At 44.3% G+C, this 18,076-nt stretch overlaps 1 protein-coding gene across 4 annotated transcripts in view; it reads left to right on the plus strand.

The window, feature by feature from the left end:
* The window catches only part of arfgef1 (ADP-ribosylation factor guanine nucleotide-exchange factor 1 (brefeldin A-inhibited)), a 362,892-nt gene that overhangs the window by 235,698 nt on the left and 109,118 nt on the right, over positions 1-18,076 (plus strand). For all 4 annotated transcript variants that reach the window (XM_072467619.1, XM_072467620.1, XM_072467621.1 and 1 more), the window contains 5 exons: positions 725-876; positions 4,335-4,463; positions 5,277-5,435; positions 8,694-8,844; positions 15,505-15,604. In XM_072467619.1, coding sequence (XP_072323720.1) covers positions 725-876; positions 4,335-4,463; positions 5,277-5,435; positions 8,694-8,844; positions 15,505-15,604 — 691 coding nt within the window. The remainder of the gene's footprint in view (positions 1-724; positions 877-4,334; positions 4,464-5,276; positions 5,436-8,693; positions 8,845-15,504; positions 15,605-18,076) is intronic.

The following is an 18,076-nucleotide window of genomic DNA, read 5'->3' on the forward strand; positions in this document are numbered from 1 at the left end:
TTTGTTGTCCTGGGAGCTAATCCTTTGAATGCTGAATATGGGTAGAATTTTCAGATCTGATTGGAAAACAAGGATAACAAGGACTACCTTATGAGTGGGTACCTATTTCAGGTTATTTTATTAGGTAATTTAAACTGAATAAGTTCACAATCAGAATATTACTAATCCAACTAGTACTAAAACAGTTACGTTGGAAACCCCCCCCCCCCATTCAGTAGTAAGATTTCTGTTTGAAAATCACCCTGTGGCATCTGTATTCAAGAAAGATGTTTTCAAATATTAAATCACGGATTTGGCAATTAACCTGCACTCAGGGTTTAAGTTACAGTTCTGAAATTAGGATTTGTTCTGACTATTAATTCCCAGTAATGAGCTACTAAGAAATTTATCAGTTATGTTATCAGTATGGACATTAGCATTCAACTTGGAATACTGTAGCAATTGGAATTCAACATGACACTGTGATAGGAAAGAATCTAGGAATAGAAATAGCAAAACATAAGGAGCTTCATAATATAAAGCAAAATTTTAGTGTGACATTAAAGCTGTGATGTAGCTGTTGGGTTCAGATGCCGTTCTAAATTGCTCAAGCATTTATCATTTACAATCATCGGCCTTGTTACTGTTTCTAAGGATGTTATTGTTTATGGAATAGTTCCAAACAGAAAAAAATGGTAATCTCACCAATATTTAACATTGTTACTAAATGGACTTTTTTCTGCAGATGTAGCCAGTGAGAAACAGCGAAGACTTTTATATAACCTGGAGATGGAGCAAATGGCTAAAACTGCAAAGGCTCTCATGGAGGCTGTAAGCCATGTACAGGCACCTTTTACTAGTGCTACACATTTGGATCACGTTAGGCCAATGTTTAAAGTAAGTTATTAGTTTCTGACAGAAATGTATTGCTAAATGATTTTTATTTTGTTGTGTGAACCCGGCCACTTTCTTACCTCCTTCCACAAATTTTCACTTTCTCAGAGCATACTTCACTTCCCACTCCACCCGAGTGCAATTTACTTGCCCAATCTCCTGGACAACAGTCTTCTCCATAATTACTTTCACCACAGATGGTGAGGGGAGATGATGTTTTCTCCCATTTGTCAGTATGTTTGTAAACAATGGGCAGGATTCTCAGGCCTCCCAGCCACGTGTTTCTCAGCGACGGAAGACTGAGCACCATTGGCTGGTAGTGGGATTCTCTGCTCCCGCTGCTGTCACTGGGAATTCTCATTGAAGCCACCCCACACCACCTGGAAACCCGTAGGCAGGTGTGAGCTGCCGGCGGCACCAGAGAATCCCGCCACCAACGAATGGCAGGCAAATTCCAGCCCATATATCTCCAAACCTAATGAATTAGTTTCAATCAAACTTGGTACACAGTTAGGGTATGGCCCAAAGTCAAACCAATTAGCCTTTGGTGAAGATTCAAATCCGGATCCTGGTATTTTTTTAAAGGATCCGTTAACATTGTGAGGTGAGCAGAATTGATTTTTTAAACAATTGTTGTGGGCTGTTTGATTTAGAATATTGTTGACTGTTTTAGAATATTGTGCGTTGTCTCTGCTGTTGTGGTGCAATTTGTCACAGTCGTCAAAAAGTGAGCAGAGTTTTCAGAGCAGTGTGTGTTCTGCGGAGTGCCCTGTTCACTTGTTAAATGTAATACTACTCCATGATGAGCTGTGAGCAAAATAGAACAAGTGACTTCAAGTGATGGAAAATTTGAACTTGCCGTTGATGACTGAATCATTTTAATTTCCTTACTACTGTTTGTAATCATTAAATCTTAAGTCAATTTGTACTTTAAATACAGACTTCATAAAGTGCTGTTCTATATTTTTTAAAGTACATTTTAATTCAACAAGTTGCAGAACAACCTAATAATGATACAGCTCGTGAGCACCCGTGCAACGGATGTAGTGCAAACAGTTTTTTTTTTTAGTAGTGTGAGTACTGCCTCACCCCCGGGAATTCCCCCAGGTCAGCCAGCCAGTCTGAGGCCCAAGGCAGCGCTGCCGATTTCCATCCGAGTAGGATTCGTCACCAGGCTATCAGGGAGGCGAAGGCCCGGACGTCGGCACCCTTCCCCTCGAAGAGTCCTGGCTGTTCCCACACCATGAAGATCGCCACCAATGGACATGGCTGCATTTTAACCGTATGACCTTGGACATGGCCTCAAAGAATGTGGTCTAAAATCCCGTCAGTCTCGGACAGGACCAGAACATGTAGGAGTGGGTAGCCGGATCTCCCTGACATTGTCTTCCACCCCGGGACAAACCTGCTCATGCGTGTCCTGGTCAGGTGTGCCCTGTGCACCACCTTCAGCTGCATTAAGCTCAGTCTCACACATGAAGAGGTGGCATTTACTCTGTGCAAGATCTTGTTCCAGAGTATCCCTCCCCCCAAAGCTCGAGGCCTAGCTCTTCCTCCCACCTCTCTCTCGTTTCGTCCAGTTGGGCCCTTACCTCTTCTAGCAGTCGTCCATATATGTCTGCACACTTTTCCCTCCCCCAACTTGTCCTGTGATATCAGTCCGTCTAGCAGGGTGTGTCTGGGTAACTGAGGGAAGCCTCGTATCTGAAGGTATCGAAGCTCGCTCCCTTTTGGGAGTTGGAACTTCTCAGTTAGATCCCCAGGGTTCCCACTCTGCCATCTACTTGCATGTCCCTGACCCTCAACACCCTTTCCTCCCTTCTCCAAGTTTTGTATGTGCCGTCCATTCTGGCCGGGATAAATCAATGGTTTTATTGAGACGGACGTGTCTCTTTGCTTGAAATGGTACCTAAGCTGGTTCCAGACTTTCAGTAATGCTACCTTCTCCGGGCTCGTTGAGTACTTTGTGGGGATGGAAGAGGGGTGGTGACTGGTGCCTGCAGAGATGTCCCTGCACAGGAAGCCTCTTCCATCTGCATCTATTCAGCCCCCAGCAACCCCGCACCCTTTCCACATTTGCTGCCTAGTAGTAGTGGTACAAGGAGGTTTGGCTGTGCCAAGCCACCCTGAGTGCCGCCTTCTCTGCAGCACAGTTTTATGATCCTTGGGTTCTTTGTCGGACACACAAAGGCCACGATTAGTTTGTCTACCTTGGCGTAGAAGGATTTGGGGATGAAGATCGGGAGTGATCTCAACATGAAGAGGATCCTTGGTAGGATGTTCATCTTTTTCACCTGTAATCTCCCCGCCAGGGAAAACAGGAATGAGTCCCACATCCGCAGGTCCCATTTCACCTCCTAAACTAGGCTAGACAAGCTCCACTTGTGGAGTCGGGCCCAGTTGTGGGCTATCTGGATCCCCAACTTTCTGAACTTGGTTTGGGCCAGTTTGAACTGCAGTATATTACCCTTCTCTTTATTTCACTCCTCTCCCCCCCCCCCCCCCCCCCCCCCCCCAAAAAAAAACGAATGAATAAACAGAAGATCTAACCTTGAATTGTACATCATTCATCTGTGGTTTACTATGCACGTGGTTTCAGCAGCTCACGAGTCATTGTGTCTCATACTGTATTTGACCATGTGAACCTGTCTTTCAACCTCAATCTTGCTATTCATTCTTAAAAGTTTTGATGTTTACAACATTAAATGTCTTTTGCTGTGAGCCTATTCCATAAACTCAGTCCTGTGCAGGAAGAATCAAAGCTCATGTAATTTTGGGTCACATTTTGACTATTTTCTACTGAATGAATGAAAATCGCCTATTGTCACAAGTAGGCTTCAAATGAAGTTACTGTGAAAAGACCCTGTGAAGTTCTCTGTCAACACTCAAATTTCAAATTATAAGAACCGTCTTGCATTTGCATCTCCATTTCTCTCAGCATTTTAAAAAGCTGAATTTTGCATCTTTAATTTTTTCTGCAATCACTTTATATGGTTTTCTTGTTTTATCCTTTACTCCTGGGATCTCTTTAAAATAACTTTGTCACATTCCTCAAAACAAAAGCAACAAGCTGCAGCTGCTGGAAATGTGAAATAAAAGCATATAATGCTGGAGATTTGCAGTACTTCAATATAAATTGTTAAATTCTAAGGTCATCAACTTGAAAAGTTAACTAATCTTTTCTCCCCCAGTTGCAGCCTGAACGGCTGAGCTATTCTAGCTTGTTCTGATTGTATTTCTTTTCATTGCTGATATGTATGGAAAAGTACATTTCCATACACGTGTATAGAAAGTACAGTAAGAACTAGAAAAATGGAATTACTTTATTGCAGTGCCTTCCAGAGTTATATGCCTTAAAACATTGGTGGCGAAAATGGTGCATTTCCGGAATATCAGCTGGAGAACTATGCTGTTTATTTTTTTTAGAACTGTTTTTAAAGAGGAAATTTTGTGTTTCATAGTTGGCCTGGACACCGTTTTTGGCAGCTTTCAGTGTAGGCTTACAAGATTGTGATGATACAGAGGTGGCCTTTCTTTGCCTGGAGGGCATACGGTGTGCTATCCGGACAGCTTGTATCTTCAATATTCAGGTAATGACAGCATCCTCATATATGCTAATCTATTTTTTGCCAAGAAAATGTTATGTTATGGGATACTATTTGTCAGGCAGGTTGATGTTACCCTTTCTAAATCACCAGAAAATGATATTGAGTTGAACTAAACAGCATTTTATGCCACACCACTGTGTTCATGAACCATCTGGTATTAACACATAGTTGATTGTAGCCTTAAAAAAGTCCCCTGTTTAAAGTATGTTTGTTCTGAGCATATCGTGGTGTTCCCGCCTTTGTTGGTGAGGAGGATTTGCAATCGTGTACAAAGTATTTTATTTAAAAGAAGGCACTTCAATTGTTAAAGCTCTTCAAACTGCCCTAAAACATTGTTACCAGGGAACTAATTGTGTAAAGCAAAACAAAAAATGATGAATTGAGTACACCTTATGTTGACTTGTTTTTGAATTGGAAGGTTTATTACAGGTTTGCTAAATAGTTTGATATAATAGGTTAAATATAAGAATATTAAATGCAGCATTTTCAATGTAGAAAGATCAAGATTCTCAATTGGGGGGGAAAAAGGACTTGACCGTGATTTACAATTGTTAAATCTGTGCTTTATAAAACTCAGTGATCCATTATCTGGCCGCTAACCAGCATTCTTTTTCCATCAAAGAAAATGTCTTATTTTAGGGGAACCATAAGTTCTAATATGTAGTTTACTTTTTTACTCATTCATAGGATGTGAATGCTGCTGGCAAATTATGAGCATTGATACCATGAACTAAAATGTCAATTGTTTTATTTTGCATTGTAAATATCCTTTAATTACTACAATTACATTAACAGCTTGAAAGAGATGCCTATGTGCAGGCCCTTGCACGATTTACTTTATTAACAGCCAGTTCTGGCATCACCGAAATGAAGCAGAAGAACATAGATACTATCAAAACTCTCATCACGGTGGCTCACACAGATGGCAACTATCTTGGGACCTCCTGGCATGAGGTATAAAATATCTTTGTATTTACTACCATGTTTCCTCTCTCAGACTGGAAGAAGCTTGTTTAAATCTATTGAGAATGTGCTTTTGTAGTGTAATTTTTAAACTTGTTGGTGTCTCATCAATATTTACTTATTAAATTGTTCTGGCTTTTTAAACGTTATACGTTACACAAAATGTTTAGTACTTGCAGCATTAACAAAGCAATAATGTGATTTTCTGGCAGAATTGTCTATGAAAAAAAAGTCAGTTGCCTGAAATTTCTAAGTTTCAGACAGCTATACTTCATTGCTTTGAGTATTAATTGATTTGCTCATCGTCACAGATTCTTCTATTGTTAAGGATTATGATTGGCTAGAATTCTGCTTTCAAACATGGTTTTACCACTTGTTCTAGATGTACAGTGTAATTTCTAAAATTAATTTACACATATCTTGTGCTATGCTTGTTAATGTAAGAAAGCTAGGTAGTTACACTGGATTATTGTTAGTCGATAACCTACATCCTTTCTTGGAACTATCCAGCACATACATAAATTAGGAAGATTTGCAACTTTTATAAATTGAACAAAATCCTATTTTAATTTGCATTACTGCAAAATACCTAACAGTCGATCTGTGACTAGATGTTGTTCTTAATACCAAGATATTATGGAGAGACGGGAAAGAAGGCAAGCAGTTTTATCATAAGGAAATCTGAAAGTTTTGGTTTTCCTCGGGTCAGGCATTGATGTGGGGCTTTGCAAAATCAGTGGGCAGGTGTTGGCAATTGATGAGAATGTCCTGAAAGATTGGAGGAGGCGGGGTGAAAATAGCAGGGGGTGCTCAGAGGACATGGGCAGTGAGGCGCTGGGAGGATAGCGCTTGCCATGCAGTGTACTGGATCATGGAGTGGTTGATGCAGAGCACTCTTTTTTAAAAATATAAATTTAAGAGTACCCAATTATTTTTTTCCAATTAAGGGACAATTTAGCACGGCCAATCCACCTACCTGCACATCTTTGGGTTGTGGGGGTGAAACCCACGCAGACATGGGGAGAATGTGCAAACTGCACAAGGACAGTAACCCAGGGCCTGAATTCGAACCAGGGTCCTCAGCACCGCAGTCCCAGTGCTAACTACTGTGCCATATGCTGCCCCCGATGCAGAGCACTCTTGCTTCTCTTGGGCCACAAACAGTGCTGGAAAAATATTTAGCCTATTCCATGCATTGTCATTGCCTCTCTTTAGCTGTTGAATTTCCTGAGGCTTGGGAAAACCAGCTGGCCAGTGTGAAAATTGGAATGGAGAAAAAAGGGGGGCATGCAGCCTCATTAAAATATTAAAATAAGTGAGTCGCAGAATCTCTACAGTGAAGAACGAGACCATTCGGCCCATCAAGTTTGCACTGACCTTTCAAAAGAGCACTCTAGCCATGTCCACTACGTCCTATCCACGTAACCCTATAACCTAACCTGCACATCCCTGGACACTAAGGAGCGATTTTTCATGGCCAATCCACCTAACCCGCACATCTTTGGTCTCATCTCCTGAAACTGTATTAGTCGCCCCTTCCAACCTCAAAGTTGGTTTGGAGGTAGTTTGTGATGAGTTTTATGAGAATTGTTACATTTCATTTCCGACCCATTTTTCAGAGTCAAAAATGTACACCCCAAAAGTATTTTGTACCTTTATTCCCACTAAGGAAAGTAATATAGTCTTAATTTTATTTTTGTTGCCATTCCATCATATTGGGGGTCCCTGCCATTTTTACAAGTGTCCTATCTTGGAGAGGCAGGACAATTCAATAATGTAACTTAAATCAGGCTCCCATTGGAATTGGGTGCATGATTTAAATATAATAGATACCAAGCAGATTTCCCAGAGCATTGGGTAATCCAATAGTGAATTGGAGGCAGAGCTTCTCCCATCTAGATGCTTACGAAGTCCATTACCGCACCATTTCAGCCTCTCTCTAATCGAACCAATAGCTCTCTGACTGACTACTTGGGAGGTGAGCAAGAGTGGTTATGTTGATTTGTCTCCAATCTTCCCTTGCTGTCAAAGTTTATTATCCTGCATATAACAAGGTTGAGAATACAAATTTACTGTTGGGGAAATCTGTTATGAACTATATTTTACTCTTTGTGGCACAACACACTTGCACTGTATCCTAGAACTTAGATTTTCAAAGATAAGCATCACTATTATCTTTTAAATTCTGGGTAATTGAAGACTGATTTGAGTTGATAAGGATTGATCTAATTGCTGACATAGTCTTCACTTTATTGTTCTAAGGTATTTGACAATTGGTAATCCGCCATATGTTCATTGTTATTTTTGGTTTTAGCTCAATTTATACGTTCTTGAATTATAGTTCTCACCATGTAAGGTTCAGTTTTCAGTTATTGCTGGGATGTGGGCGTCGCAGTCTCAGCCAGCATTTATTGCCCATCCCTTATTACCCTTGAGAAGCTGATGATGTGTCCGTATGGTTTAGGTACACCTACAGATCTGTCAGGGAGGGAGTTCCAGGATTTTGACTCCGAGACCGTGAAGGAACAGTGATATAGTTCCAAGTCAGGATGAGTGATTGAGGTGGATCTTACAGGTCGTGCTGTTCCCATGTGTCTACTGCCCTTGTCCTTCTAGATGGTAGCAGTCGTGGGTTTGGAAGGTGCTGCTTAAGGAGCCAGTGCATCTTGTAGATGTACACGCTGTTGCCAATGTGCGTTGGTGGTGGAGGGAGTGAATGTTGAAGGTGATGGATGGGGTGCCAATCAAGCGGGCGCTTTGTCCTAGATGATGTTGAACTTCTTGGGTGTTGTTGGAGCTGCACTCATCCAGGCAAGTGGAGAGTATTCCATCACACTCCTGACTTATGCCTTGTAGATGGTGGACAGGCTTTGGAGGTCAGGAGGCGGGTTACTCCCTGCCGGATTCCTGCTCTTATGCCACAGTATTAATATGGGTAATTCAGTTGAGTTTCTGGTCAATGGTGACCCCCAGTAGTTGACAGTGTAGGATATTCATTCAGCAAAAGCATTTTTGTCACAATTGCTCAATAGAAAATCTATTTCTCTTTTATGTGTATTTCTAATTAATAAATACATATTAACTGTGCTAGATTACACAGTATAATTGAACTGACTTTGAAGCGAATCAGGGGTGTTTCAGGAACCTGTTTCAACACAAATTAATTCATTCATTTTGTAGTTTAAATTTTGTGAGCCACTGGAAAAATTTTGTAAATGTGTCTTCTCTTTTACCTGTAAATATTCATAGATCTTAAAATGTATCAGTCAGCTGGAACTGGCCCAGTTAATAGGCACTGGAGTAAAAGCACGCTACATTTCTGGAACAGTTCGCGGTAGAGAAGGATCAGTCTCTGGATCTAGAGATCAGACAGCAGACGAGTTTTTAAGTCTGGGACTGGGTAAGCTGTTTTTTTTTTATCACTTGGAATAAATTATACCGCAACCACATCCCACTTTCTTTGGAATTTCTGTTATTGTCAGTGTTCCTTTTTAAAATGTTGTTGTGCAAAGCCAGATTTTTGAATGCATGATACCTTTAAATCTTTGCTTTCCTGTATACAGAGTATTTAACATGGAGCAAGGCTTGCAGGCTTCTGCATGTTTGAGCATCCAGGCAACCTGATGGGAACACTGGTTACGCCAGGTCCCTTCCCTATCAGACTCCGCATACTGGAACTTAACCTTTAGCATAGTCCTGCATTTTCAATGGCTGTCTGTCGCATGTTCACCATTCCCAGTGCTTTTTATGCTTTCATATGCAACATGTCCTGGAATTTACTCCCCCAACTACAATATACAGAATAAGACTGGAAGTGGAACTGCAGTAAATTGGAGGGATGCTTCAATAAAGTTGTCCTGAAAATAAAAATCACTTACATTTCTCATGTCTTCAGGACATTGTAAAAAAATGTTTAAAAGTATATTTTTTATTGCCATTTTCCAATTTTAACGGTTTAATAATTCGACATATTAAACACAATATTTACAGAATAAGACTTTTATGTTCAATTTTACATGTGCTTCTTTTATCGGCCCCCCCCTTTGGTTCCCCCCCCCCCCCCCCCCCCCCCCCCCCCCGCCTGCCGCCATTGATAGTTGGGGTCCATCCTGCCCCATCTTTCGCCCTGTGTGTTGTATTGTTATATTCTTTCCTTCATTTTGTGATTTTCACTGTTACCACTCTGGCTTCGCTGTGAGGGGCGGAGGGGGTTTCTCTGTCTTGTTCTTTTCCCATGTCCCTTCCTGATATCCCTCGCTGCCCTGTACAATTTTTGTCTGCCCTCATCGGTCCCCCCTTTCTCCCTAATCACTACTGGCTTTGAACAGGCTGAACTCGTCCGACCCTCGGATGGTGTACTTGATTTTCTCCAGGTGGAGAAATTCCAACATGTCTGCCAGCTAGTCTGCAGCTGTGGGTGGTGCTGCTGGTAGCCAGCCGAGCAGGATTCTCCGCCATGCGATTAAGGAAGCAAAAGCAAGGGCATCCGCTCTCTTGCCCATATGTAGTTCTGGCTGGTCCAACACCCTGATGACTGCCACTCAGGCACAGCTCCACCCTCACCCCCACAACCTTGGACATCACCTCAAAGAAGGCTGTCCAGAACCTGACAAATCTGGGGCAGGCCCAGAACATATGGGTGTGGTTGGCCGGGCCTCCCTGGCACCGTTCACATTTATCTTCCACCTCCAGGAAGGGTTCATTCGGGTTCTGGTTAGGTGTGCTCTGTGCACCACTTTAAAATGCATAGGCTTGTGCAGGAGGAGGTGGAATTTGCCCTAAGTGATTCGCTCCAGAGTCCCCACCCTACTTCCATCCCAAGTTCATCCTCCCATTTCTGTCTTGCCCTGTTTAATGATATTCTTGCTCTTTCCAAAAGTCGTCCAGACATGTTCCCTTAGTTCCCCTTCTCTCTATTGTCTGCGTCCAGTAGTTCCTCCAGCATTTTGTCACTTGGAGCCGTCGCATACCTGGGTCGTCTCCTTGAGGAGAAAGTTTTGGATTTGTAAATGTCGGTGCTCCAGTCCTTCTGTTAGTTCGTTTAGGGTTGCGAGTCTGTCTCCCATGTAAAAGTCCCTGACCGCTAGCGTCCTCGCGTCCTGTCTCCACTCCTTAAAACTGGTGTCTTGTATGGCTGGCGGGTACTTGTGGTTACCGCAGATGGGGGCCATGGTGGGCATCTCGGTTAAGCTGGAATATTGTCTCATCTGGTTTCATGTTTTTAATGTGGCTACCACCACTGGGCTGGACGTGTATTTTGCCGCTGGGGATGGGAGCGCTGCCGTGGCAAGGACTCGGATGGTCGTTCCTTTACAGGAGGACCATCTAGCCTCACCCATTCCGTACTCGGTTCCTTTATCCATCTCCTTACTGTCTCGGCTGTGCCTGCCCAGTGGTTGGATTGCCAGACTGACCATGTTTCTTCTCCACTGCAGTGTAGTCTTGGGGATTTTGGGATTATTCCCCCCTCCCCACACAAATGCCACGATCATTTTGTCTATTCCTTGGAAATAGGCCTTGGGGATGAAGATCGGTATGGATTTAAATAGGAAGAGGAGCCTTGGCTGTACATTCATCTTAATCGGCTGCAGCCTTCCTGCCAGGGAAAGCGGGATTGCCTTCCATCTCTGTAGGTCCTTTTTGACTTCCTCGGCCAGACTGGTCAGATTCCACTTGTGGATCTGTTCCAGTTGTGGGCTATCTGGATCCACAGGTAGCAGAATTTGCTTTGGGCTAGTTTGAAAGGTAGAACCTCCAGCTCTGTCATTCACCCATTCGAGTTCACTGGGAATGCCTCACTCTTGCCCAGATTGAGTTTGTAGCCCGAGAAAGTCCCAAATTCTTCCAGGAGCTTCAAGGTTTCTTGCAGGCCGTACTGTGGGTCCAAGATGTAGAGGAGCAGGTCATCCGCATAGTGAGACTCTGTGCTATCTGTCTCCTCTTTGGATGCCCTTCCAGCCTGTTCCATTCCGCAGAACGATCACCAAGGGTTCAATTGCCAGGGTGAACAGGAGTGGGGCAGCGGACATCCCTACCTGGTGCCTCTGTGCAGCTGGAAGTATTCGGAGCTGGTGGTGTTGGTCCGAACGCTTACATTGGGGTCGTTGTACAGGTGTATCATCCATGAGGTGAACCCTGTCCCTTGTCCAAACCGCTCCTGTATCTCTATGGGGTACTTCCATTCGACTCTGTTAAAGGCCATTTCTGCGACCAGGGATATGAGCACCTCCTGGTGTTCTCTCCCCGGGTGGGGTCGGTATCATATTCAGCAGCTACCTGATGTTCGCAGTTAGCTGTTTATCCTTAACAAAGCACGTCTGGTCCTCTGCGGCCACCTCTGGTACGCAGTTCTCCAGTCTCTTGGCCAGGATTTTGGCGACTAATTTTGCGTCTACGTTGAGCAACAAAATGGTCTATATGATCCGCATTCTGTCGGGTCTTTTTCTTTCTTGGCTATCAGCGATATAGTGGCCTGCGTTAGCATTGGAGGAAGGATGCCCCTCGCTAGCGCATCTAGCTGGGCCAGCACTGGTGCAAATGTTTTTATAGAAGTCTACCATTGGTGCCTTCCCCGCCTGCATGGAGTTGATGCACTCCATGACCTCTCCCAGTTCTATTGGTGCTTCTAGATCCCTCAGTCTATCTTCACCCATGAGTGGCATGTCTAGTCCATCGAGGACCTGTTTCATCCCCGAGTCCCCAGCGGGGGGCTGAGGTGTACAGTCTCCGGTAGAAGGTTTCAAACACTTGGTTGATTTTTTTTGGCTTAGCTAACAGTCCGCCTCTGCTATCTTTCACTTGTTCTATCTCCCTCGTGGCTGCCTGCTTTCTCAGCTGGTGAGCCAACAGGCCGCTAGCCTTCTCTCCCCCGTGTCTGGCAGAGTTGGTGCACTGCCTTCCTGGTGGATAGCAGGTTATAGTCCATTTGAGCTTTTTCCTCTCCGCCAGAAGCTCTATGGTTGGGGCCTTGGGAGTATTTTCTGTCGACTTCTAGGATGGAGTCGATCAGTTGCTACCTGGCCGCCCCCTCGTCCCTGTTTCTACGAGCCTTGTAGGCTATAATCGCTCCCCTAATCACCACCTTCAATGCCTCCCAGAACGAGGAAGGTGCGACTTCCCCGTTCTGGTTATTAGTGATGTACTCGCCTATGGCCTGTGATGTTTTGCGGCAGAAGACCTTGTTGGCCAGGAGGTCTGTGTCCAACGTCCATGCTCCAACCTCACATCCATGTAATGTGGAATGTGATCGGAGATGACTATCGCGGAGTATTCCGCTATGACTATTTCCCCACTACAAAGAAGTCGATTTGGGTGTATACCTTGTGCATCGGCGAGAAAAACGAGAATTCCTTCTCACCGGAGTGTAGGAACTGCCATGGGTCCATTAATGCTCTCAATTCCCTAGCCATGCCTGCCCTATTCCCTGTTCTGGGGTTTGATTGGCCCGTCAAAGGGTCCTGTACCCAGTTTTCTCTCTCTCTTCTCTCTTCTTCCCCCCACCCCCCCCCCCCCCCCAAATCAGTCAGTGTGTGTCACTGTTGGGGATTTCTGCCATGATCATCTTCATGAAATCTGTGTCGTCCCAAGTTGGAGCATACACGTTTACCACGGCTACCGGTGCCCCGTCTAGGACACCGCTGATTATGACAAACCGTTCCTCTGAGTCTGTAACCATCCTTGTCCTCTTGCTAATCAGGATATCTATCCCCTGCAGCCCTTGTCCTGTAATAGGAATAGTAGGTCTGTCCCACCCAGCCCTTCCTTAGCCGCAGTCGGTCTTTCTCCTTCAGGTGCATCTCTTGGAGGAAGACTGTGTTTACTTTTAAACTTCTCAAATGGGCGAAGACTCCGTATCTTTTCACTGGGCTGTTAAGTCCCCTGATATTCCAGGTAATAATCCTGGGGGGGGGTCCCCCCTTCCTGCGGGAGCAACCATACTTATCTGGTGGACGTGCCCCTGCACTTAGGGGTTTCCCTTTGTTCGGGGGCTTCCAAAATGACCACAGTCACCGTTCTCACCATGAGGCCGGGCCACTCTGCTTCGGGGTTTCCCTTTGTCCAGGAGGCACCCAAAGTGGCAATCGACTGTTTACACCATGCGTGTGCACTCCTGCACTCCAGGATTTCCTATTGTTTCGACCCTCCAAAGTGGCTGCTTGTGGCGCCGTCTTGTTCCCTCAATCTGCACCTTACCTGCTGAAGCCAATCTGAAAACCAACCTTTCTCATCCTTGTATTTCCCTTGTGTTCCCCCTTCCACCCCCTCTGTTGGCCCTGCTACCTCCGCCCCCCCCCCCTCCCTGCATCCCCTCGTTCCTAATTCCCTCCTTGCACTCCCCATCCCTGCCCTGTGGTTAAACCCCCCCCCCCCCCCCACACCCTGCCGCAGCCCCCCCTTATTCTCGTCCTTCCTGCGCTAGCTTTCCCCGCTAGTGTGGTGGCCCCCATCCCGGGGCTGATCTTACCCCTTTCCTATGCCCTCTAGATAGTTGTTCCCTCTGTCTCCTCTTCACCCTCTCCTGTGCTACACTGCCCACACCCGTTCCTGTGTTTTAGCATTTCTGTTCAGAGCGAGTCAATACTGTCCCATGCAAACATGGTGTAGGCCCATCTAGTTCTTTTTCTTTCTCCTTTTTTTACCCACCTCTGATTCGCCCTCAGCGCTGTCTCGCCTACCCCTTGTCCTGGCCTTTCGTTCGCACAAACCCGTCCACCTCCGCCGGGGTATTGAAATTATGTTCTTTATTTTGGAACGTGACCCAGAGCCTGGCTGGGAACAACATTCCAAATCTCACTCCGCTCCTGTTCAGGCCGATTTTGGCTGGTTCAATTCGGCCCTGTGCTTTGCCAGATCTGCCCCAATGTCGTAGTACATCCGGAGTCTGTGTTCTTCCCAGTTTCTCGCCTTTTGTCTGCCAAGCCCAACACAGGATCCTCTCCCTGTCCTGATACCAATGCAGCTTGGCAATTATTGCCCTCGGCTGTTTACTTGCTTTGCGCTTCGGTTGGAGCGTTCTGTGTGCCCTGTCAATCTCTGGCGGTTTGGGGAAGCTGTCCCTCCCGACCAGGTTGCCCGGCATCTGGGCCACATAGTCCATTGGGTCCCTGCCCTCGATCGCTTCTGGCAGACCCATGATCCATATATTCTGGTGCCAGGACCGGTTCTCCTGGTCCTCGACCTTCCCCTTTAGGCTCTGTTTTGACACCAACCATTTAATTTCGGCCTCCAGAGCAACAATAATGTCACTCTGGTCCATCGATGCCTTCTCAAGCTCCTGGATCGTCTTCTCTTGAGCTTCCAGCTTCTCCCCCAGGCCGTCAATTGTCGTCTGCATGTCAACCAACCCCTCCGTCACATCCACCTCAATACTTCCCTGGATCTCCACCTTTATCACCTCCCTCATCGCCAACAGTTGCTTGGTCAGGAACATCTTGCAGCCGGGTCCGCCGTCTCATCTACCCGCTGCTCTTAGCCTTTCCCTCCGCTCCTACCATCCATGCGGCGTCTCGCGTTCCCGTTTGCTGTCATGTTGTTCTTTCTCTTCTCCCTTTTTTTTAATTGATGGGTGAAATGAGTCTGAATTTTCAGGCGAGATTCAACTAAAAGTACCTGTTTGGTAGTGTTTTGGAGGAGAGCCACCTGGTGTGCCACTGCTCAGTACGTCACCGCCATTGGAAGTCCCGGCAAATTGTAAAATTAGACAGGAGCCCTACCCAGCTGAACCAAACTGACATTTCAAATCGGGTACTTAGTAAATCATTTCTACAATTACAGAATCTACAGCAGAGAACACAAATTTTTGTTCATTTAACTATTTCTTGTTGGCATTAAAACATTTGAATCTGGGCTAGTTTTGTTCCGAGAGGCACAAATTGCGACTGACAATACCTATTTCCATTGTGGGTATTTCTTAATTCTAACGTGATTATCTGTTTAATGAGACTGTGTATTTGTAATTCTCTGTAATTGCTACGTGTCCTTAGAATTGTTTGCAAGTACTTGAATTGTGTCTTACAAATGCATCACTTACCTAAGGGTGCTTCTTTCTATGCCTATTCAGGCACTTTAGTTGGTGGGACTGTGGACCGAAAGCAAATAGCAAGTATCCAGGAATCCATTGGTGAGACAAGCTCTCAGAGTGTTGTTGTTGCAGTTGACAGGTAAGACTAATTTTATTTCAGATTTACATGTTTTTGTGGTCCATTTGGTTCACTTTGTGCATGTTATACTGTTAGGGGCCAGGGTTTAGAGAACCCCAAAGTGTATCATGGAGTTCACCTGACCCACAACTTTGAATAGATTTTGGTTATGGGGAGCACACGGGCCCACTCTGCAGGTGTGATGCAACAGAACTCTACAGTATTTTAAAATTAAAACAATGATTATTTATGAAACCAGTTAACACTTTATAAACCCACAGTAAACATCTTAACAACTATCAACACCAATCCTCCTCACAGATACAATATTCTATAAGTAAACCTTAATCTTTCCTATTAACATCCATAAGACAAAATACCCTTTTTAACAGAGATCAGGTTTAAATTCACTACTGAGAGCAGTCAGTACTTTGAAATCACCCAATTGATCTGGAGACGGTCTTTAGTTTGCAGAGAGAGATCCTTATACAGCTCCTTGCTTTGCCTGCAGCTATCCAGCTCAAAACAAAACTAAAACACAGCCTGTAGCAAGCAACCCAAAGTGAAAGTAAAAGCAGACAGACAACCTAGCTCCACCCACTCTCTGACATCACTGCAGCTATCTAATAAACACCCATTTCTTAAAAGGTACTCTCACATGACAATACTTTGACTTTCTTACATTTACGATCTGATGCTGAATTGAACTAATTTGCTTTTATGTAAAATTACAACGACCTGAACAAAGATAACAACATGTGTTTATATTGCATCTTTAACATAATAAAATGTCCCAAGACACTTCACAGGAGTGTTAAACTCCTTCTTTTATTATTCTTTTTAAAAGAATAAAACACATCAGAACAGTTACCATCCTTCATCCAATCGACTGGCAGAGAGAGCAGTGCAGACTTTCAAGCTGGCTTGAAGAAACAACCACCCACATCTTTAAACACCAAGTTAACTAGGCTTCTGTTATCAAATAGGATCACCCTGTGTACGACTACTGGAGTCTCTCCAGCTGAACTTTTGATGGGTCATGGGTTGAGGACCAGGATAAGCTTGGTGTTCCCAAACTCAGCTGGAAGCCTGAGGAACCAGGTTTAGTTTCAAAGTACAAGAGCATTGGAGAGGAAGGATCCAGTGTTTGTGAAGAATTTAGGTAACAAACCAAATTTGACTTTGAACCTCTTAAGATATTTGGACAAATGACCAAAAGCTTGAAGAAGTAGGCTTTCAAGAGAGTCTTGAAGGAGAGTAATGTAGAGAAGCAGAGAGATTTAGGGAAGGATTTCCTGAGCTTCGACCCCAACAAGTAGATAATACTACCATGTGATACATCCCCATATGGCATTGGGGAAGTTTTATCCCACAGAATGGATGATAGGTCAGTGAGACCTGTGGGATATTCACCGAGAACCCCTACAGTTGCACAGAGGAAATATTCACAAATCAAGAGAGAGGGCCGAGCTGCCATCTGTGGCTTCAAAAAGTGCCATTAATGTCTGTATGGGAGGCATTTCACTTTAGTGACAGACCCCACAGCCATTGTTGGGTTTATTCAAGGAAGATGAGGTGATTCCACCAATTGCCTTGGCCCAGGTACAGCATTGTGCTTTGTTCAAGTTGACTTATGTATACATCATTGAACATCATCCAGGGACACAAAATAACCAATGGCCTGAGTCATGTTCCTATGCCAGAGACGGGTGCACCCCCCCACACTTTAATAAGGGACTTCGAGGGAGAGGGATGTGGTAGCTAGCCCCTCTAAGGGACGTTCTCTGAGGGAGGAGACATGTGACCCACTAGTCCAGAGGGACGGAGTTGGGATTTCACTGGGGCATGTTGGGACTTGTACCAGTATTTGGACCCTAGAGTGGAGTATGGAAAAAATATATATTTTAAGCACTCTGTAAATAGTTGTTTATAATTGTCATAAATCATTGTGTTTTATGAGTTTACTCGTGGATCCAATTCTTGAAGTTATTACAATATCGTTTTTATACCCCTCCTCATCCTTTCTGTTGAAATTAATCACTTCATGCCTTTTGGTGTAAATTTCATCTGCCTGTGTTGTTCTGAAGTCTGTTGCTATCCTCCTGACTTGTTTACTAATATTTCTGAGTTTCATGTAATCGCCAAACTTTTAAATCTTGCTCGTATAGACCCAAATATCCAATACTTATGTTACATATCAAAAAATGCAATGGTCCCAACACCAGTCCATCCTCCAACTCCCCTCCCTCCTGCACTCATCGAGCTTTTTTGAAAAACAACTTGACCACAGCTTTCTGCCCATAAACCAATCTTGTACAGCCTCCTTAATCACATTGGCTCCATTTTTGCTGACAATTCCAAAATATATCAAATGTCTTTTGAAAGTCTACATGTGCGTCAACTGCACTACCTTCATCGATCATCTCTGTTTCTTATCAAAAAAGCTCAATCAAGTTTATTAACATGATTTACCTTGAACAAAATATTTATTCA

Source organism: Scyliorhinus torazame, chromosome 11 (genome assembly GCF_047496885.1).
Source record: "Scyliorhinus torazame isolate Kashiwa2021f chromosome 11, sScyTor2.1, whole genome shotgun sequence".
Taxonomy (NCBI): domain Eukaryota; kingdom Metazoa; phylum Chordata; class Chondrichthyes; order Carcharhiniformes; family Scyliorhinidae; genus Scyliorhinus; species Scyliorhinus torazame.